Source organism: Siniperca chuatsi, linkage group LG14 (assembly GCF_020085105.1).
Source record: "Siniperca chuatsi isolate FFG_IHB_CAS linkage group LG14, ASM2008510v1, whole genome shotgun sequence".
Taxonomy (NCBI): Eukaryota; Metazoa; Chordata; class Actinopteri; order Centrarchiformes; family Sinipercidae; genus Siniperca; species Siniperca chuatsi.
In genome coordinates this window covers 19,535,459-19,558,729 of record NC_058055.1, presented here as the reverse complement: position 1 = coordinate 19,558,729, position 23,271 = coordinate 19,535,459, and the positions used below count along the sequence as shown (strand labels likewise).

Here is a 23,271-nt window from a genome sequence, read left to right as displayed (position 1 = left end):
CCATCCATCTAGTCCTCTTGCATCATAATCTTAGTCCTACTTCAATTAGAGTAGGACCGTGGTCTCCCAAGAACAATTTCCTGCTAAGACTTCTGACACTAAAGTAAAATCGATTGCTGATTCTGTAAAATTCCTAATATTAATTCTTGTGCCACTTTAACTTTTAGGCATACAACATGTTTTATCTCTCAGTTCTTCAATTACAATTACATTCTCATCATGGTTGTTGGAGCCATATTAAGAACTTTTGGATTTAGATAAGAAAATCTGTAAGAGTGATATTTTTAGTTAATTTATGATATTTTGACTTATGAAGTATTGATATGAAATATGATAACCTTTTTACTTTTGATTGTGTAGTCCAAAGGAGATTGAGATTGGTCACTCACCTGATAATTACCTGATACTGTGTGTGATGTATATGATGCTGCTCCTCCTGATTCTGTGTCACCTGGGTGCCAATAGGTAGCTTTTAAGTAGGTTATTGAAACGTCTGTGGGTGGGTTAGATGGTGGAGAGCTACAGTTTTCAGACCGCATCGCATGTCATGCAATATCTTGAATCCTGCTTTTGATCTTGTTTTATTTTCTTTCGGAAAAGTCAACTGGAGTTTATAGCTTAATAAACTGTTTCAGTTACTTTGAACAGCCTATATCTCCGTGCGTGTTTTAGTAAGAATGTGTGTCGGCAACTCCTCTCGGCCACCTAACCTCACATGGCTAAAAGGAAAATGTTTGCTTGGATTAGGCATCTCAATGGCAGTCACCCCATAATGTACTATGTGCATTAAAATCTCCGCAGCACATAAATGAACAAAATAATTTTATCCACACTCTGTGCTATATGAATTTGCTCTCTGTCTTTGTCCTTGCACCCTCATTATGTTATTTACTGTTTTCAGTTGTAGATCTCGGATCTCCACTGCCCTTTACTTGACTTCACAACCTCCATATGTTACTGTGCTGACCTCCACAGTTACAACATTACAGACTATAGCTAGTCCATACCTCTGGCATTTGTAACAGCGAAGAGGAGGTGGAATATAAGGCCAGACTAGAAAACTCATTTTTTTCCCTGAAGTACAGAGTCCTGAAATTCCAGAAACACTGACAGACTTTCTACTCTCTCACCATTTATTGTGTATAACAATCTCCTTATTCTCCACACCTTTCCTCTTGAATACTCCATTTTAGTTTTTCCAGATCCTCATCAACAGGTATACCTGTAATCACTTCCAGAGTCACTATTTTTTCCCTCACTGTTTTCTTGCAGATTCTCTCAATATGCAAAGCTTTGTTTCTCTGTTCTTCAGTTTTGCACTTCACAAACAAACTTCTATCTCAAAGTGCTTTGGCCATTTCCACATCTCACAACTTCTTCTCCAGCTTCATAGTCAACGCTACCAGACTCATACTCACATGCTCATCTTCCTTCGTGAATTAAAGTTTTATCATGAATTCCTTCAAACAACCCGGTTACTTTCATCTAGGCCCCTCTGACTACCAGAAGATATACCTTACCTTACTCTTCCTTTACTGCATCCTCTTCCACAAGGAACTGAGGTCTAGTCTTCAAAATCCATATCATCATCCTCATCCACTCCCTGTGCTGCCATCCCAAATCCAGTTACAAACCAGTTTAGTCCAAAATGTCAAAAATCGCAATCAAAAACCAAAAGTGATATTAAACTTTGTTTCAAACAGACTGCCCATCAATCACGCTCCTCTTCCTCAACTATACTTAAATGTCCCTTACTGTTTGGATATCTGATCTATGTTCCCTCTGTGTGTTATATCTGGCAACCATCTATGAATTTCATATATTCAATAGCTATATACACTACTGTATGCGCAATTGTGCAGCTGTTTTGCTGTAGAATGATTTATTATATATAATACAAAGGGTAATTGAAAAAAAAATCTTCTTTTGTTACTATATCACTCACCCGAGGTTAAGAATGTACAAAATAATGAAGATGATTAATGGTCATTTTCCTCTGTGGATACCCCTTAAAGAAATAACTGACGTTATGATTAATGCATCTTCTTTAGTACAAATGAAAGTGCTCCATGTTTATGTGCATTATGTGCTTTTAAGTGTATCATTTTAAGCTATTTTTTTACTTAGATGAAAAATGTAATTCAGTTGTGATTCAGTAATGTTTCTGACAGATAATAGTGTAGATTTTATTTGATGTGAGTGTAGTTAGTGCTCTTTTGTGGCGGGCTCCTAGTGCGAGTCTTTTTGGGTTAAACGTTCTAAACATCTGTTGCAGCGCCCTTTTGACAGCAACCTCAAGGTCGATGGAAATAGACTTGCAACCTTCCTAAACTACGTAAGTACTTGTGTGCGAGTGAGCAGTGTTTTCATCATGTATTTTCACTCTTGAATTTTATCTTTGTAGAAAGATGAGCCTGATGCTTTCAAAAGATTAGGCACTGGAAATCGTGTGGCAACTTTTTTGAACTACGTAAGTACGTGCATCCAGTCGCCGTTGATTGAAGGCAGGATTGTGGCAGTGACCCTGAAATATACACTCCATTCTTCTTTTTGTTTTAGCTTCATGGGCATATGCATAAGCTCTGGTTCAATCTTGGACTTGGATTGATTGACTTTCATAGAGGTTCACTAATTGGCCTGATGTGTGACATTAAAGTCATAGAGTTCAAAATCTAGAATTACTTAATGTAATGAGGCAAGAGGCCATAATATTTCTACAGATTTTGGGGAGATAATACGCTATAAATCACCTGGATGACTGAGAAACCTTATAGACAAATATCTAAGAATACAGTTTTTTCTGTCAATCAGTTCCAGTACATATTGTGGAGAGTTTTGTTAACTATCCCCCATTAACATGCTGATGTAGAAGCCACTCTTTATTTTACCCTCGCTAACACTGGGTTGTACAAAATACACTGATACCCAAAAAGAGAAAAATGATTTTGTTTTTGAATGAGGTATGTAGTTTAATTGGGGTTTTTTGTTTGTTTGTTTGTTTGTTTTTCCCCCTATAAGCGGTTACTGATTGAAGTTCACTGTTCACCCTAGTGCATGATGTGCTTTTGAACATAAGATGTGGAGAGGATAAAACAGTATAACAAATACAACAGAAATAATATAATATATAATTCATGCATCAAAACATTCCAGAAGGAGCTAGGAAAAGTTTTATCAATGAGTGAGAACTGTACAAGAATGGTATGTGTCCAGAGAATATCTAGTTCTACACTGAAACAAGTAGTAAAACACCTCATAAAATAACAGTACTGTACATATTCTAGATAATAGACCATTTTGTTTGACTTGTGGAGATATAAATGTGTTATGGGACACTACTGATCATCACAACTACGTAACATGATGTAGATTAATTTCCTTATCAAACTGTGATAACATTGTGTGTGGGACAACTGATGGGTCAGTCATATTCCCTTTTTCTTCCCTTTGTCTTTCTTGTCTTCTCACTGTAGTGCACATAGCAACTTTCTTGTGTAAAAATGTGTTACATTTTCTTCCCCTTCAAGACCTTCACAGAACCTTGTTTTTTTTTTATCATATACCAATGACCAAACAATCATTTGTATATTTTTTTTCTAATGAAATGACATTTAATTTGTCACTTAATTAGCATCCACTGGTATTTATGGATGTATACACATTCTCAAAAATGATATTATTTTCATTATTATTATTATTATTACATTTGTGTCACTTTAAAGCAACATATATCTTCAATAACAAGATGTGCTTTGAATGTTGACATTTAATATGTTGCTTTTGAAAAGTAAAACAAATGTATGTTTTGCTAAGCTACAAATGCAGATGTGAAAAAAAGCACCCTTTGGGGATTGTTGAATACCAGAGTGTATTCTTTAAAGAAAATGCTGAGGAAGTCTCCAACCAGTTTGTTGTCTTTTCTCAGATGAGTGATGTCGAGGCAGGAGGTGCCACGGTCTTCCCTGACTTTGGAGCAGCAATCTGGCCAAGAAAGGTGATGACAACAGAGAGTGTTTACTTTATACTGTGATTTTTTTCTATCAGTTCCATTAATCTGTTCCGCACTGATTCTCACATAATAAGTTTGTTCTTTTTTAAAACAACTTTTCAGTTATCTTTGAATACTGTGAAAGTAAAGGCCCCAGCCTATAATTAGTACAACGCCACACCTCCTCTCTTTTTGTTTGTTCTGTTCATATAATAGAATTTATAGCCCTCCATATAAAGATCTCTTGATTTAACTGTGTTTCAGATAAGTCTATTATTGTGAACTTATTTTCAAATTTATCTAAATAGTCACTGATGTTAATATTTAATTTGCATAAAGACGTCTACCATTGAAATTAATAATTGAACAGTTATTTGGCCACTTTACGCACTAAAATGATCATCGGTGTAATAATTACAGCTATCATTGATATTGTTAAATACATGGCATTTCATATTTTATATATATATCATACAATATTTCCCTCGTAATTTTCAGGCACAGAGTAGATCCTCAGATTCCTCCTGCGGGCTCAGCTTTCAAGATCTTTACTTTTTAGTTCCAACTGACCCTGCTGCTTTTGCTGCAACACTATCTTGTTATGCTTTTTTGCCAATGTGGCAACCACGAGGAACACGTGGGTCGGTATATTGCTGCTCTCAGCTTGAAGCCACCACTGCTTCAGGTCTTCTTTATTCCAGCATCTGTCTCATTGCGTGTTGGATCTTCACATTCCTTCTCTCTTGTGCACATTGGATGTTACCATTAATGTTGCATTTGTGTCATTTCTCCACAGGGGACGGCAGTGTTCTGGTATAATCTGTTCAGGAGCGGGGAGGGAGACTATAGGACCCGGCATGCAGCCTGTCCTGTCTTAGTAGGAAGTAAATGGGGTGAGTCAAAGTTAAGAATCATCACAATTAAGTATTGATAAATTGAATGGGATTAGAAAACAACTACATTCTGACCAATATTGAGCTCTTTGTATTTGTAACAATTTTACATAATGTTTAGCATTAAAACCATTCTCATTTGATATTTTACCTGTCTTGCCCAAAGGGTCATTTAAGCCAAGTCACAAAATACCCTTTGTGTACTCTTAGTGGTATCTAGCCATGTAGACATGTAGTTATGGTTTTATTTATGAAGATTTTGAGATATCAGCCCCTGAGATTCTACCACCACCTCAGTAATGAAAGTGAATAGATGTTTATTTGTGATGCTCACAGTATTGAAATATGAAAAAATAATCTGACACAAAAACAAAATACCTGTTAATCCCAGATATGGGGTCTCCTGGAAATCTGTTTTAGGTAGAACTCTTTTCTATTGAAGAAATAGTCCTAATATACATACTCTTAAAAAAAATTTCAAAAGTTGTTTAATTTTGAAAGCATTTTTATTTTATTTACACGAATACTCCTCATTCGATGAACAAGAAGAAAAGGCGTTCCTAAAATATTAGTCAGAAATGTTAACACTTGAAGAAGGAAATCTGCAGCTTAATCATGGGGAAAGTGTTGATATATTGGGCAGGGTGTGTAACCAGCTTGGCCAGTTTAAACCAAAACCCTCACCATATTTTTTAATATAGAAGAGAAAAGATCTTCACATTTCAGGTTCTATTAGAAGTAAATACACACATTAAACTGTACTGGGGGAGAGCTTTTACCACATGCTGACAGGGAACATTCTGGCAGTGAAGGCTTATAGTGCCTTTTTTAAATTCTATTACACAGGCATTACTTAACTGGCTCAGCTATTTTCGGTCCTCACATGTTTTTTTTTTTTTCTTCTGTTTTGTCAGTGTCAAACAAGTGGATTCACGAGCGAGGACAAGAGTTCAGGAGACCCTGTGGCCTGACAGAAGTGGACTGAAGTTTGACCCACACCTAAGGAACATGCAAACACACACACACACACACACACACACAGTAGTGCCTTAATTCTGGCAATGATGCAACTCACAGACACGTTCTACAACACTTCAGTGTTCGATCCCTTAACTTGTCTGCATGATTAAGAAATTATGACACGGTAGTCTGGGATCTGGCTGGATAATCTCTTCTCTCTTTTTACCGGAAGATACAGAACTCAGTTCTCTGCCATGCATCCTCACACCACCCCCACTTAATTATATAAGTGACTTACATTAAGAATTTAATAAAAATGTGTTCTGTAAATAGGATTAACTATTGAACATCAAAACAACACAAAACTGTAACAGTGCAATCTTGGTTTACCAATGTACACCCATTTTATAGTCATTAAAATCAAATTTGAAATTAAATTACTGGTAGATCCAAATGTGTGAGCCTTCAGCCAAATCTTTTTTCCACTGATACCAAAAACTAATATTTGTGTGTTTTTGCTCTCAGGTGAACAGTTTGTAACCCAAACTGCTCCAAAGCTTAAGCTAATATCTTAACTGTTAAAAACACCAAAACATACAGGAGGTGTGACGAAAACCATGGTGCCAGAGCAGGTTATTCAGATATATTTCAATTTAATATGCACATTTCTTAAAGAAAAGGTTTGATTTCCATACATTTAACATATTTCTGAATAAAAAGCAGCAACTAAGTGAAGAAAAAGTTCTGTAGATAATAATAAAAATGTTGGTGGTGATGGACTCAGACTTGTGGACCCAACTGTAGAGTTTGCACCACATTCAGATATTACAAAATACACCAGAATTGACTACCTATTACCTCTGCTACGTAATGCTACAACATGAACACATTTTCAAGTTATTCAGTACATTTTTGGGAAGGACTGAAAACACATTCATAAATATTTGGCTGCCAACTATCAGAAATGTCCATTTACAAAAACACCTTGGGTGCAAAGTAAAACTATAGGCTGGTATTGGCTCTATTTAGAGGTTAAGTTGGGAAACAGTCTAAGAAAAACAACTTCTCTCTGTTATTTAAAATAAAAAAATAGATAATAGAAAAAGATTTTTAGGGAATAATGGAAAAAACATCTGAAGTTACCATCAGTCTTTTAGAAACAAATTGACTATCTTCATTTCTAACAGCTTTATCTTGTGATTCAAAGGAGACTATTCTCCTGTCACTCCATTCTTTACCATTTGCACCCAAAGTGTTTTATTCTCCTTCAAACCTGACAGAGAAATACATTTCCTCCAAATCAAGTTCATGACGTTTTTATTTATAGTGTTTAAATTATTACATTACATTATTATTACATTGTGTGCTCTTTCTGCAAGATGGCAAACAAGCAAGTCAATAAACACTGTCTTTTATTAAAACGTTTTGTGTCTTCATTCACTATTTTACATGATTTCTCACTCTGTAATCAAAATGTCCTTATTACCCAGGATGATTTATCAGACAGACTCATTTGGATCTATTAATTGAAATGAATACTTGCATAATTTGTGACAGCAGGAGAAGGCAGGCAACATGGAGACATTTATTGTCACTGTGGATTCAATTTTAGACTTAACTTAAACTTCTTACACCATTTCATCTCCAGAATGCAAACAATCTGAGTCAATGTTGGTAGCATTTTAATTATCCTTTTTGTAGTTAATTGACTGACTGATGGACTTTGTAATTGGCATAGGTTACAGTAAACCAATGCTTCTTCACATATTGCAAGATGTGCAACAAATTTAAGAGAGAGACGTTTTGAGGTCAATATTAGTTTTAGAAAAAAATATTTGATTGTAAACCCCACCCCTTTCATCAGTCACAACCAGATTACACATGGGGACTTGGATATGTTGATTACATCAACCTAATTTTAGAAAAATATTGTGCAGCCAATTTATAAGGTGTGAACTTTTTGAACTTCTGACTAAGAACAATGTTCTAATAAGGTCTTGAGCTGAAAACAGTATACCTTTTACTCTCCTTTAACAGTTTAGAGAGCTTCATGCACTCAGTCATGACTTTATACTCCCAAGACATACAGTATTTTCGGATGTTGTGGTGAAGACATGATTTTTGCACAGCCTACTGCTGGCCTTGCATGCTTTTTTTTTTGCAGCTGAGGCATAATACTCATTGTCTTTATCAGTTGTGTGTCTTCACATGAACACACACATAATCTAATGCTGACTTATCACTTTTGTTTCAGACTGTTTGTTCACTGTAGCTTACTTGTCTTAACGAACACCATGATTCTACACCATTAGCAGTTGGCGTTAGCATGTAGCTAACGTTAGCTTTTGGGTAGGGTAGCAATAGCATGACAACAGTTATCGTTATAGCATTTAACAAGCAGCATGTGGGCCGTATGTGATTTACCTTCAACCGACTGGTCATCCCTGTCTTCCACCACGGCTTTCAACAGCGCAGTAGAATCCTGCCGTAATTTGGAAATAAAAACTCAGTCCAAAAGTCACATCATTTTTCTTTTATCCTTTGTGACAAAATAAGCAGCCAGAAAAATCACAGTATGTGAAAGCCGTTAAGATATTCGTCAGGTGAAAGGACTGACACATACTTTCACTGAACGTTTAATGGATGTTTACAGTAAATTTGTTGTATCATATAGCAGATTTAAAAAGATCTGATAAATGTGACATGCTGTAAGCCCTTTAATTAAGTGATCACACTTCATATTGATATTTTAATGTTAAACAGATGTTGACTTATTCCCAAATGCAAGACAAATGATCTTTTTACTAAACTCCAAAGAAAGGCTGGGATCAAAGATTTTAGCCCTGGAGCATCATACTTAACTTATTTCACACCAAAAGGTGGTGTATGCAGGAAACCTTATGTGAATATGAACAGTAATTTTCAGATGTATACACTATACATACACCACATCAACGCCTCATGTTTCCTTCCAGAATTAATTGAAGAAATCCCTTTTTGTATCCCTTTCTTGAAAGTTTGTGCTGATTGAAATGATTATTAGCAGGTAGCTGTTGGTTTAGTCACTTGAGTAATTGAGAAATGTAATTTTGCTCTGGCACTGCAATAGCTAGCAACTCAGTTGTAGAATCAGCAATAGCCATACCAATAAATCAGAGGATTCCCCCCTGGCTGGTGTATTGTCCCAAGGTAGTCTCAAGGAAGAATAAGAGGACTCAGCATGTAAACATGAACTAGATGTATGGGATGTAGAACTCACCTGCAAAAAAAGAGAGGATCTTTACTTCTTAAAACACAAAGAGAAAAGGTAATACACTGGGGAAATAAATCCACAATAATCGTCCCAGATTGCCAGTTTCGGAAACATGTGCTTGACAAACTGAGAGCAACCAGTGCTGTGAAAAAAACACTCACCTCCACCGTTTTTTGTAGCACAGGTAGGGGAACCTCCATACATTCCCAGGTCCATCACAGTTAGGATGAACTCAGCTTTGGTCCCCAGTACCCTTGTTCCTCCAACTCTTTAGGCATCCCCTGTAGGAATCCCTTTGGCACAGAAACTGTGCAGAGGCCATTCTTTCCATTCATGGCCATCTTTTCCCACTTCAAATCACTTAACCGTTAGTTTCCCAAAACCATGAAGTCTACTTATCGGCTTTATTCAAACTTGATCAGTGTGTTGTCTGCCTTACTTGGACCTTAAAGTCAGTCAACACTTCTGAAGTGTTTGAGTTCAGTAGAATAAAAATGTGATGCGAATCACCTTGCAGAATGTAGTTAAACAAAGTGACAGGAATCAAAGACGCCTGCATAGGTATCATCTGAATATTCTATAGACGTGTATTATAGTATTTAAAAATGTCTTTTCTGTCTTTTTTGTTCTCCTGTCTGACTTCAGCCACTGAACGCATCTGGCAATCACTCACAATTCTGGGACTGACCGATAGGTGACACTATCTCTCACTCAATTTGTACTGCATTATCCATACTGTTCCCTGCAACATGGTATTGTGCAGTATATGAAGCACATATTAACACTTAGAGTGACTTTTCCAGATTAACTTTTTGAACCAAGGACATATGTTCATTTCAATTCAATTAAACTTTAATTATGTAATTATGTTGCAAATACTGTTGCAATGAGGAAAATATTAAGTATTTGAGATGATTTGAGGTTGACTGAAAGTTTTTCATTAAATCTGTAGGCTATGTAGGTTATAAAGTCTGACTTTCTGAAATAGTACAAGGCAAAATTGCATAACTTGAATTTTTTTTGTTCTGTATTTACCACAAGGTTTCTCCAAGGAATTGTTACAGTGAGAGTCCTTTACTAGTGTTAACACATTTTCAAATTTGTTTTATTGGCATGACCATAGTATAAGTATAGTATTTGCACCACATGTTGTACAAGGCTTAGAGTGTAAGTATAGTAATTCAAAAAGTAAATGCAACAACTGTTTTGCACCATATGGTTTGCACATACACTCTTGCCTATACATACACTATACAACATTATAAAACTACATTTCCCTTTAGAGATGAGCCTCCTGTTGATGCAGGGTGGAGTCAAACAGTACTGATAGTGGGGCGTTAACTTATTGACAATATGGAAATTGTTGATGAGTGGATTACTCAGTTTGGACAAATAGCAGCATTAGAAAAATTGTCATTTAAGTTGTTAAAATTGGGTCATGGTTATAATGTTTCAAGGCAAAAACGAGAATCATTCTTTAATGGGCCCCAGTTATTGGAACCAATAGGATCCACTCTTCTTGAAGAGTTTAATTTTCTTTTTTTACTCCACTGAGTTTTTGCATTTTCTTTCAACTCTTGCCTTCTCCCTTTTTTTCCATATGTATGTAGGCTATGTATCTATATATAGATATATAGCTATAGAAAATAAACGTTAGTATAACGTTGCAGGGATGTTCTCCAAAAATATATTCATTATTACAAATATATGTTTTTACCTGTATTAACATTCAAAATGTTGCACTTAAAACGTTTTCCCTTAACACTTTCAGAACTTGTAAGCAACGTTATGTGGACGGTTACAGGAGCGTCACGGACGGTTAAATGAACGTCTGCTGTGATCTGGGGTGTGAGTGTGTCTGTGCTGCGTGCTGGTGGACTGCGGCGGCACTGGGCCGGCTGAGCTGGAAACCAGTGAGTGAGCTCATTCTGGCTGCATGGAGAGGAGGGCGGGGCTCCCAGCATCATCACCACCGGCCATCACTGCTTCATTGTACGGGCTGCTGCTGATGCTGAGATCGTAGCGGTTGGGGGGGTGGGAATTTTTCGACAAAATGAGCATGTCATGGACACGGTTTCACACAGATTAGGACTCCACACGCGAAGAGAATCAATTGCGAGGTAAGGCACGGAACGCTATTTGTAAATACTGCTGTTGTTAGGTGTTAACATCGTCTGAGCTGGGGGTTACTGGGACTAGCGGGCCTTCTGGTTTGAGTCTGGTTGATCATCTCAGCAGCGGTGCGAGATACACATTGGACTCGTTTTAATTTCACTGCCGCTATGAACCAAAAAGTAACACTGCAGCAATAAATGCCATCATCGTGTACAATAACATAAAAACGGAAAACTTGAGCGTGTAGCATTGCCTTAGCCTGCATGTCGGAAGCGGCAGGCCTACACTAGCAAGCCCTTCAAAAATGACGAGGATGGAGCTCGTGTCCGCTTGGGGATTTTCATCGCCAAGCAGGGCCATCTTACACACGACGGATGCTCACGCTGCATGGACCATCATCTGTGTGTGTATTTCTGCGGCTGGTAGGCTTTTGGTAGCCGTATTTGTTGTGCAGTGAAGCTTCCAGCTGTTGATGCTTGTGCCTAAGTTAAAGCCAGATGCGCATTGGCTTCTATGCATAATTACGCATGTATGGTTTGCAGTATGTGCATTTTTCTGCTTGACAGGTCACCACACACATTAATGGCCATGTTTTGAAAGAATGCTGCAGTAATGTTGCAAAAGGATGCTCGTCCACAGTGGGCTGGCAGGGCCGTCCAGACACAGGCACAGGGTCTGTAGCCGGCAGCTGCCTCAGGGTGTTACACTGGCCTGATTTAACACACATCACCCCTGCTGGGAAGGTAGTTTTCACACTATTGTTTTAGGGTCAGCACAGATGTAGGCTAGTGTCTGCCCACAAGTTAATAGTTTATGGATTGAATTGCAAAAGAAGAGCCGCTCAATAGCACACACTGATGGAGCAAAATGAAGCAAGAGGATAAAATAAAAAAGACCAGAATAAAGTTTAATCGCTTTAAAACGGATCAGAATGTGAGCTCAATCACAATAACAGACCTCATTTAGTCAGGCAGTATGATTCATATGTGACAATGTTTCTTTACCTTTTGGTTGGAGTTTTCATGTTAACATTGCTCTCCAAATCTGTCACAATTTGATTCGATTTTGGGATATGACATTAATCTTTAAGTGGTCCTTTGTGATGCTCAGACCCAGTTGAGCAGAGGTGACACTGTTATGTGGATTTCTGGATCTACCTGCCATCAAGTCTTGTTGCATTACTGTACATTGTCATATCATTCCATAGATATATTCCCCTCCACGTGTTACTGCTCATCTACCATCAGTGGACACTCTCATTCATGTAATTGGTTGTTACATGAAGCATTAAGTTGGATTTTAGCTGCACTGCACAACAAGTTATTGCTTTGAAAATGACTTCTAATGAAGGTCAACATGGTTAAACTTACTGAAAAGGAGACATGAATTTGAGATTGGACACATTATATTTGCATAAACATCCCTGTAGGTCTGTTGGATCACAATGATAAACAGGGTTTGGTTATGACAACTAATACGGTGGATTTTCATTATATTTATTGTTTGAGAACTATATTGCACTTTACAAATACTATATAAATTCATAATTCAAGTCACAGTGCAGATGTGAATCTAGACCATTTTGATGCACTCTCCTGCACTATTTCCAGCAATAATACAGCTCTGTTCATACACGGGTTGGTATTTTGACCTCAGGCAGATGGATTAGAAGTCATTTTTGGCCTGAACTAAGAAGCAGACAAACATAATCCACAAACGAGCAGGAGAGTGCTGCTTGATTCCAGCCAAAGTGAGGACACTTTAAAGGGATATTTCACCACTGGATAGATGGTATTTTCATAAAACAGGGCTGTCTATGTAGTAGAAAGACACGAATAATTTTTTTAAATTGGTGTTACATGACCAGAGAAAACAGAGAAAAGGGCTGTGGTATTCCCTTTTGCTCAAAAGGTAGAAAACCTACAACAACCAGAATGCACTGGGCCTGTTGCCTTCCAAGGCCACTACCACTCCCAAACTTCCCCAACTCCTACAAACAGCCAGTCAGAGCTACTAATGTTGAACTCTGATAGCATCGCCGGGTAACAAACTGGGGCAGTGTAAGCCTCATAAAAAACATGTATTTTATGTTTTCGCACTGTAACATTGCCGTGCTAGTAACAAAACATTGTCGCTATTGCACTTACTCTATGCTCAGACGTCCGCATCGCCCCGCTGGCTTTGGTTGTTTTTTCCAGTTTCTTTTCAGGATCCCGAAGTATGTCTCAAGCACTCCCCTGTGGCTGTGACGGCCTCTTCCTCCTCCATACCTCCGCACTGTATTCTGGCTTATATAAGTGGCTCCAAATGTCTGATTCCATACAAAAAATACAGAAGTACGATCTGTAGTTTGAACAACCACCCACATTGTAATAATACAAAGCTGGTTGAAAATCAGCAAAGTTTTCCTTTAAACCAATTTACCTCACAAGCAGACCCCAGATTGATTAAACCTAAGTTGCTTATTGACATTGGGTCAGTGCTGGCATCAGTCTGACTAACTTTTGCCAACTTGATTGCATAAACACACAGTCTCAAACAGAACGTCCCTTTAGGTCTGTTGTAGGGCTGCACGATATGGTACAAAAATCATATTGCGATTATTTTAACAGATATTACGATTGCGATATGATTCATGCCAGGGCATCTCTGCAGCACTATAATACTTAATTGTAATGCTGTTTTGTCACACTTTTTACCTTTATCAAAAAATTGTGGCTTCTGAGATTTGGATATTGTACTTGGCCATATTGCGATTGCGATAATATTCCATTAATTGTGCAGCCCTAGTCTGTTGGATCACACCGATAAACAGTGTTTGGTTATGGCAACTAATATAGTGAATTTTCAATATATCAATTGTTTGAGAACTATAATGTACTTTAAAAATACTTTGTAAATTGATAATTCAAGTTAGATGCCAAACATGGAGCAGATGTGAATCTAGACCATTTTGATGCACTTTCCTCAGGCAGATGAATTAGAAGTCATTCTTGGTCTCAACTGAGAAGCAGACAAACATGATCCACAAACAAGCAGGAGAGTGCTGCCTGACTCCAGCCGAAGCGAGGACACTTTAAACCAACTTACCTCACAAGCAGGCCCCAGACTGATTAAACTTAAGTTGCTCATTGACATTGGGGCAGTGCTGGCATCAGTCTGATTCAATTTTGCAGGCTCAATTGCATAACCACGATTAGTCAAAAGTAAAATAGCCCAGAAATGTAAGATTGTGTTTGTTGGGGGTAAAAAGACTGTTGGTTGAGCAGTTACGAACACATGCACATGAAATCACTAAAGAGATCTGTCTGTCTAGGTCTGGTAATGAGGAAAGTTTGGATTCCTGCCCCGCATGTGAATGGGCAATTGCAGACAGCGCTCATTCTGTGATAGTAGCTGTTTTTTTTATCCTGCTGATCAATTCTGACCAACATTTTGTCAACTGCTTCACTTCAGACCTTCTTATGTCTTGCCTGGCTGGTATCCTCAACACAGTTCTAGAGGGCTTATGGAAACTCCAAATATGATCCCCAAAAGCAACCAAAGCGTATTGTATTCTTTAATCCTAAACCTAACCCAAGGCAAAGTATGGTTTGTACAGTAGTTTGAGTGGGTAGTGGATGGCAGATGGTAGGTCCTGATATAGAAAATGTTGGCTCTAGGTTGAAAGATTTATTTTGGAAATGAAAAACTACAGAACTCAGTAGCTTCTTGTTTACGAGCAGAAAGGAAGATGCCCACTTATGTCTAATCTTATATGCTCCCAAATTAATATGAACTGGCCATTTCTAAATGTTAATAGCCTAATAATAATCCAAATTGCAACAGTAGCTGGCTCTTTCATTTCTCTTTAACTATGATAAAATTGAATGGTAGTGAATGAGCCAGATTTTGCAAACACTGATGTAAAATATTGCTAAATGCAGCATTGGCCTGCAGTCCAAATTATGAAAAGGATTGGAAGTCTTTCAAAAAGAGCAAAAGTGTTTCCTTAAAACCCATCAACCATCAAACATTTCTGTATGGTTTTTACCATAAGACCCCAGAGTAACATCAGACTAAAGATGACAGGCAGCAACAAGGCTTGCTTTTCTGTTAGTATCCTGGTAGACTCTGTCTGGAAAATCCATTGCAACACCCAAAGTTGATGTCTGAGGAGTTAAATGTGGGTCATGGTGCCAGCATGCTTCATGAAAGGTGCCACGCAGTCAACAACCCCCAGAGAATTATCACCCAACTCTGCAGCTCCATTATGCTTTTTAGCGCATTTGAGTCAATTGTTTTTGTTTTATGATTTGCTTAGAACTTCTATTCCTGTGTGCACTGACGTGATACTGAGCAGCTGTAACAAAAGAGTTTCCCCTCGGGGATCAATAAAGTATTTCTGATTCTGATTTCTGATTCTGAAATGGGTTAGCGACTAGCTGGTGGAGAAAGTCATCCAGCAGCTGAAGACCCAAATATTTTTTCTCAGAAGTTAATCGTTTCAGTGGTTTTCTATCACGTAAGCCATAACAGCTTAACAAGGCGATAATATGTCAGCACCTGAGTGCCTGTCAACTTCTTATAGAGCTCTTCTGCCCCTGTTCGCAGCAGGCAGAAGCTCTGATAAACCCACTGTTTACATGTCTCAAACTGCTTGGTTAATAAGTATACCACCTGTATGTTGTTTGCCCCTATAGTATTAGCATCCTGCTTTGCTCACTCTATGTACACTTTGTAGGGGTGATGACAGTTCATTAGTTGGCACATTTTCTATTTTAGGGTAAATTATACTTCAAGGGATGACAGTGTGATGGATGTGTTATCTGCTTGACCTTCTCGCTAATTCTTAGAGGAATACCGTAAACAGCTTTTGCAAGATCTGGTTCTTTAAACCCTTTCTGGCATGACAGTAACTTTCATTAACTTGTGGCAGTCCATATAAATTGGTCTTATGTCAGTTATGTCAGATGGTGCCATTTCTTGTCGGAGGAGCTAGTACTGCGCACTGTTACTATTGGGTGTCCTTATCTGTTTTGACAGCTACCGGGAGTGTTGTGTAAGGTACTGGTACACTAACATGTTTCTCCTTTTTGATATATTTTTTTTATTTATTAAGTCCTGCATTGTTGTTGACTCATGATGTTGGTTTTGGAGAGATGCTGTCTATGGTGATTGGTGTTGTGTTAACTGTGTGGGGTAATATAATGCCAGCCTGTCTTCTAAGCTAAGTTGCTAAGAATATGGCATTTTTTCTAAATCAGTGCAATCAATGATTCACACTGTGACTGTCTTTTGGTCCAGAATTTGTTATGTTTGCTGTAAAGGGACTGAAATCAGTCTGCAAGGTTGAGGAGGAGTTCTTAGCTTATCCTCTTGTCTTCTCCAAGCATTGAATTCTTCATTGTTTTTTTAATATTGTATGAGGATTTCCTCACTTTTATCTACAGCAGTACAACCGCTGCTGCAAAAGCAATATGCATTTAGTTAAATAAATGGTAAATGGTTTGCAACCACAAGGCTATTTCTAAACTTTAGGGGAAGATAAGGTATATTAAAATACCGTATATATTGCTGTCAGTATGTATGTCTTATGAGAACCATGGTGTCTGTGAGATAAATATCACAGTTTGAAGCTCAGTTTGAAGCCTGTTAAATAGTACATTACTTACAATGTAACAAACCATTTGCTTTAAATACTTTCTTTAAACAAGAGCTATATCCTTCTATAAGTGCCTGTGTTTAAATATTAAAGCTATTCACACAATCTGTCGTGTGCTGAGTAAGAATATTTCTTGGATATTCCTGGGAGAAATATAAATCAAGAAGGATTCCCGCTTTTTGTTAAACTCAACAACAAAGGGACATCGCAGTGAAACTAACCTTCATCCTAACCCTAAAATCAGTTAAGTATCCGCAAAATAGAAATGGAAGTCAAAACAACTGAGGCAACATCCGGTGCATGGCCCAGTATTGCCCATGATGCCTGTCTGTGGGTGTGTTCATTTGACTAGCCAGCGGATTATTTCCCAGTGCAGTCTGAAAATGGAATATGACAGTAATCAGATTGATTTGGGCTCACAGCAAGTTCATATCTAGTTTAGCCCTTCAGAACAGTGTCTGGTTGCTGTGGATGGTTTGTAGGTTAATACGGTATTAGTCGTCATGGTGAGTTGTGGTTGGCTTTGCATGATGGTGATGTATTCAGCTGGACCAAGATGGATATAGATGAATCATCAGTGAATCATCATCACTGCCACTGCAATGGGTTTTTTTTCTCTATGAGAACTAGTTTTTGTGCTTATTGTTACTTAGCTTGACCAGCCAAAGAACAAAAATGAAAATACAATAATGCAACCAACAATTATTTTCATTTTCAAGTAATCCGCCAATTATTTTCTCCATCGATGAATCGATTATAAAATGTAAGAAAACAAAAATGTCCAAGGTGATGTCTTCAGATATGTTATTTTGTCCGACCAACAGTCCAAAACACAAAGATATTCAGTTTACAATGATACAAAACAGAGAAAAGCAGAAAATCCTCATATTGGAGAAGCTAGAACCTGAAAATGATTGGCATTTTTGCTTAAAAAATATTATTATCAAAATAGTTGGCAATTCAATCAATCAATTAATCGACTAATTGTTGCAGCTCTAAAATATGACACCTTTTATAAAGTAAGTATTGACCACTTAAATTGGAAGATCTAGAACATGTTTTTAGACTGAATTAAGGAACTACATCAGCCCCGGTATATTGTACAAATGATTGGTACAGTGGTTGAAATAACTATCCTGTATGAGAGAAAACCAGCAGAACTGGGATTCCAGCCTGGAGCTGGGAAGTAGTGTTATGAAATGTGTAGGGTACTAGGTTGAAAAAGCACAGTTCTTACCACATTACAAGTCCATTATCTGCTAAGAATAGCTTACTAAAGAGGCAGTTATTGGGTAAACCTCCCCTTTATGCAAGAGGAATCTGCTACTGTAGTTGTGTGTGTTTAAATATTAAACCAACTCTACATGTGCTGTCAGGTGGAGAAGGGAGTGCTGAGTAAGGATGACACGTAAAAAGCAAAGGAAGGAAGGGGCTCTACTCATAGGATAACAGACTGGCTGGGATGAAATTTCTGTTTCCAGTACCCATGCCACCATAACGAGTGGGGTACATTATGTAATCACACGTCACAGTGCAAAACAAAGTAACAGACTATGCCGTGATTTTTCCATTTGCAAGTGGTTCTCTAAATGTGTCCAATATGTTAACATCTAAGCCTCATAAAGGAGATGGCAATCATGTAATGATTTGTAATCCATTTAGTGCATATTGCGCTTTTTTCTGGTCTTGAGATAAGCCTGTTTGAAGGTTCCCCTACATGAAAAATGCCTGTCACAATCTCCCAGAGCCAAAGGTGACATCATTAAGTTGCTTTTTTTTGGTTGACAATCTAAAACCCAAAGATATTTACTTTACAATGATATAAAGCAGCTAATCCTCATAATTTAGAAGCTGAAGAATATTTTACATTTTTTCTTAAAAAATGACTTTTAAAATGATGAATCAGTTATCAGAATCATTGCTAATTGATTTCTGTTGATAGATTAATCAATTACACGGCTAATTGTTTCAGCTCTACCAACAGCCTACTAATAAGAAAGGTCTAGCCAAGACAGCAGGGAAACTAAAGTGCTTACCACACCGATTAAGTCAGCTTTCAAAAGTAATAAAAACATGATTTGCTGTCAAAACTGGTTAATTTTGTGAATGTAGTGAAAAATACCATAGGGACTATATCAAAAAACTTATAAACTTAAATACTTACAACACAAAATTACCCCTTTATCTGCTCTTCCTTCAAACAGCATACACTAGCGCAGATAGGCCTACATAGATAGATACAATGGTGTAAACAGGACCTAAAATGTAGGCCAGGGGACCCAGACAAAGTTAGGGTGAGATGAGTAGAGGTGTTCAGGCCAAGGAGGCAAAATGACAAAATGTCTTCAGTGAATAAAGCTTATGGGATATATTTTAGGGCTGAAACAGTAGGTCAATTAATCATTTGGCTCAACAGAAAATCTATTGATGACAATTTGGATAATTGTTAAATTGTTTTTTTTTTTAGGACAAATAGACAAATTTGCTGGTAAAAAGCTGCTCAATCTCAAAGATTTGCTTGCTTTTCTGTCTTTAATATCACTGTAAATTTCGACTATCAGATTAGTGTTAGCCTGTTATAGTACATTACCAAAGTGTTTGAAACTCTTTCACATTCTAAATCATGTTTAAAATGGTTACTTTGCCCTTTTTTTCCGCTGACAAATACAGTACTTGTGTGCAGTATACTGATCCAGTGGTTTTCATCAATGTTTCCTTGGACAGCCTCCATAAGTGATACTTAAAAAGAGCAGCAGCACTTTTAAAAGGCCCCATAACACTGCAGAATCATGAGCCCATGTAGACTAAATGTGATGATGATGACTGCTTCATCTCTAATCTGCATCTCAAAATCTTTTAAGCGATGTTATGTCACCCCTCCTCAGATTATGGCGGACACCATCCAACTCCTCCTGAGTCATCATGGCTATGCACGATGGTGTGCACGTTCATATGCATGTGGCCTTTTGTGTGTAGTTAAACAGAAGTATACAGTAAGGAAACCCATCAACATACTTGAGACATTGATAAAAGAACCAACCTTTGGAAAAACCTATATACTGTAATAGGAGATTACCATGCACACTAATTTCTGTATAATTTAATAACACCTGATTTTAAATATTACAGCAGTTTCAAATTGAAATTTAGACAATACATATTATACAGACAATCAAATAAACATCTGAAATCAACAAGCACACAATGTATTTGTCATGTCTGTAGATTCTTCAAACAAATGTGATGAACCAATTACCTTTTCACATTGTAGAGCTTAAAGATTTAGATATGACCTTTAGCAAAATGTGGTGTGCAAGTGCCATATGCACACTCTTACAGCAATTTTTTAAGTAATATGATGTGTAACCATGGTAATGCTTTTACGGGTCCGATCATTTCTTAGTACTTTCCTCAGACGTTTCTTGGAAAGAACTATGAAATTTGGTATGAAAATGATGATATATTGAGACAGTGCACATAGTAAGTATCCACTCATTCATTTGAGTTTTTAAGAAAGAAATCAGGAAATCTTTATATAGTAGTTCCATAGCTGGGTAGAGTTTATAAGCAGTTGTTGATTCCAGAGGAATTTATTTGAAATCAATCTTAATAACTAGAAAAACTGACAGAGATCCATTGCACCCTGAGTACATATTTATTTATTCGTAGGAAACTTCATTCTCCATATTTGGTGCATTGGATATTTGCCTGTAATTTAAACTACACAGGAAGTTTTACATTTTTGCATGTTCAGCTGACATACCTTGCACTACCTTCTTGGAAATTATTAGGAAACTTGCTGTAACCACATATTTATTGTAACAAGTTGTAAGTTGTGCCATTGTCTTTGTTCTGTAAATCTGTTAACAGATCACAAAAGGAGCTACAACTTGTAATTCAGAAATGATTACAATTCATGCAGATAATGGGTGCTGATTGGTACCATACTGTAGGTAGTGGTAAAGCATTATTTTGATGCCAAGGGTCAGTAGAGATTGGTTTGTCATTTTGCAATTAATCAATAGTACAGTTGCACCGTGTCTAACCACATTAGTTTAGCCAACCAGTAACCACAGGATTTCTGGTTCGATCCATGACACTGATGGCAAGTGCTAGAGGCTGGTTGGTAGTACATCTGCCATGACGTCTATTTCTCCTCAAAGTGCCCTTGAGCAAGGCACTGAAGCCTGCTTGTGGCACTTTGATTGGACTTGAGTCTGAAGACTTAATTTGAAAGGTTGATGTTCATGAAATACCTGTATTTGTTAAGCTTGGATGCTAACAAATCTCTTATCAAACCTTTTATCTCTTCTCACTCTTTTTTATTAGCAAAGAGCAATGGAAAACATAAGTAGCAGGCTTCTGTTCTGTTGCTCTCGGTAACAGAAAATAATAGGTTGTAAGAACACTACAGTTCCAGGAAGTGGCATCAAACAGTGTTTTATGCTGCAGAGTATAAAAGACGAATTTAAAAAAAATAATACACCCACAGAGCTTTTAGAAAGGTGCATAATAAAAGTATCACTTTTAAAAAAAATAAAATAAAAATTAGGATTGTGAATTAATAATTTTTAAAATTCTGACCGGTCCAAAATGAATGTTTTGTTTATCTCTGTGTGAAATGTCTGACACTTGGTTCTCGCTTCTAACAAGGCTTAGTTGCTTGAGTTTGTTGTTCACAGCAAAGCAAAAAAAAAAATTGTCTGTAAGCCTTCTCTCAAGTTTCCCTTTCAGTTCAGTCACTACCTTAAACACAGAGGTTAAACTGAATGATTTGGTCTCAAGTGCTTCAATGCAGTCTGAGAACACTTTTAGAATGTGACTGAGGAAGAGAAAATACGTCTCAGATACTTCAGTGCCATCCTCTCCAAAACATTTTCACAAAATCTTGGAGCATTCCTCCTCACCTAGACTCTGAAAGTAGCTGGTCAGGGGTTTCCAACACTTCATTCCGTCAATGGATGGCAGCAGAGACAACCACCTTGTGACAAAGTGGCGCAGCAGATTGCTGTGTCGCTCTGCTAGCTAAGATGCTAAAATGGCTATAAACCTTAACACGACATTTTCAGTGTCAACATCCAAACTCCCTGCTGCATATCGTGTTGCATAGTGCAGAATATGGGCTAAACAGTTTGCAGCAAGCGTGTCCTTTTGAGCCAGTTTCAGCTTCTGATTAACACTGTTGTGTTTTTCCATAGTTTACGCTGGTGTTGTCTGCTGCATATTCTGACATTTCTTTCACATCTAGACCAGACATCTCCAGTTTAGCCAGCAGCTGATTTGTTATAGCTTCCAACATTTGTTCCTATCACTGTAAAAATCCAGCAGTGCATGTTGCACGCCCTCCTCAAAGTGAAAATATCTTAGTACAATTGGAAAACACTTGATCGTACTTCTGTTTGATGCATGAGTTGCCACTGAATAATGCAGTTCATTTTCTTTTATATAATCCACATGTGCCTGGACAGAGTTGGGTGCTAGGACATTTTCACACATAGCTTTGGCTTTTGTTTTTTCCACAGGTCACCCCTTTTGCTATTGATGAGTCGTTGTAGATCTCACGATCAACTTTTATTCCACAGTCTACTCTCCTGTATGACTGGTGATGCTTGACTGCATGATGAACTTTACAAAGTTCTGCAGTGGGGATTTTGTCATCTTGAGGTGATAAAGCTTCATGGAAAAACGATAAAAGTGAAGAGGCACCTGCGGCTTGATTGTTGCTTTTGTGCTTGTCTGCACTAGCATGTCTGTCAATGGCGCCTTTGCCTTTGCTGCTTACGTCCACATCGCAACGACACAATGTGCAAAAAGCATGGTCGTCCTTTCTGCTTTTTGTGACGAAGCCATGCTCTTTCGACCAGTCAGGATTAAACAAAGTCTTTCATTTCGGCATTTCTGCAGTTTAACCTACTGCTACAGTTAGATTGGGTGGGCCAACAGAAAGAGGCCGAGCGGGGCAAATCAGTGTGTGGTGAAAAGAGAACTGAAGTAGTTTGTGAGTTTGTGAACACTACAATAAGGTGGAGGATTAAGTAGAATTAATATGGTGAAATAAGAAATAATTTACTAGAAATGTTTGTTCAAATATTATATATATATATATAAATAAATATTTTTCAATATTTTGTCATATCGTCAAGAATACCCTGTAATATCGTGTCATCCCTCCTCCCTCAGGTTATAAAAGTGTTCTTTTAGAACATCTGGCATTCTTATGTAACTCAAAAAGCATGACAGATGTAAAAAAAAAAAAAAGGTCAGTTTTTGATCAAATATAGATTAATGCCTTTAGTAACAATTTCTTGGGGGTTACTATATGATGTGCATATGATGTCTTGAGATCAAAGACATAATGTAATAATTCCTAGAAACTGAGAATTATATGGCAATACAGAATTTAAACTAGAAAATAAAG

General features: G+C 37.5%; 2 protein-coding genes across 6 annotated transcripts in view; both read left to right on the top strand.

Moving 5' to 3' along the window:
• Positions 1 to 7,262, top strand: part of LOC122888372 (prolyl 4-hydroxylase subunit alpha-2-like) — a 33,304-nt gene extending 26,042 nt beyond the window's left edge. For 2 of the 4 annotated variants that reach the window (XM_044222753.1, XM_044222749.1), the window contains exons 12-16: positions 2,276 to 2,335; positions 2,405 to 2,470; positions 3,926 to 3,994; positions 4,785 to 4,881; positions 5,796 to 7,262. In XM_044222753.1, the coding sequence (XP_044078688.1) occupies positions 2,276 to 2,335; positions 2,405 to 2,470; positions 3,926 to 3,994; positions 4,785 to 4,881; positions 5,796 to 5,866 (363 nt within the window). In that variant the 3' untranslated portion in view covers positions 5,867 to 7,262. The remainder of the gene's footprint in view (positions 1 to 2,275; positions 2,336 to 2,404; positions 2,471 to 3,925; positions 3,995 to 4,784; positions 4,882 to 5,795) is intronic. The other 2 variants (XM_044222752.1, XM_044222751.1) reach the window with 2 other exon arrangements.
• A 3,795-nt stretch (positions 7,263 to 11,057) lies between these two features.
• The window catches only part of jakmip2 (janus kinase and microtubule interacting protein 2), a 32,090-nt gene continuing 19,876 nt past the window's right edge, over positions 11,058 to 23,271 (top strand). For both annotated transcript variants that reach the window (XM_044223140.1, XM_044223141.1), the window contains exon 1: positions 11,058 to 11,214. The gene's annotated coding sequence lies outside the window, so the exon portion shown is untranslated. The remainder of the gene's footprint in view (positions 11,215 to 23,271) is intronic.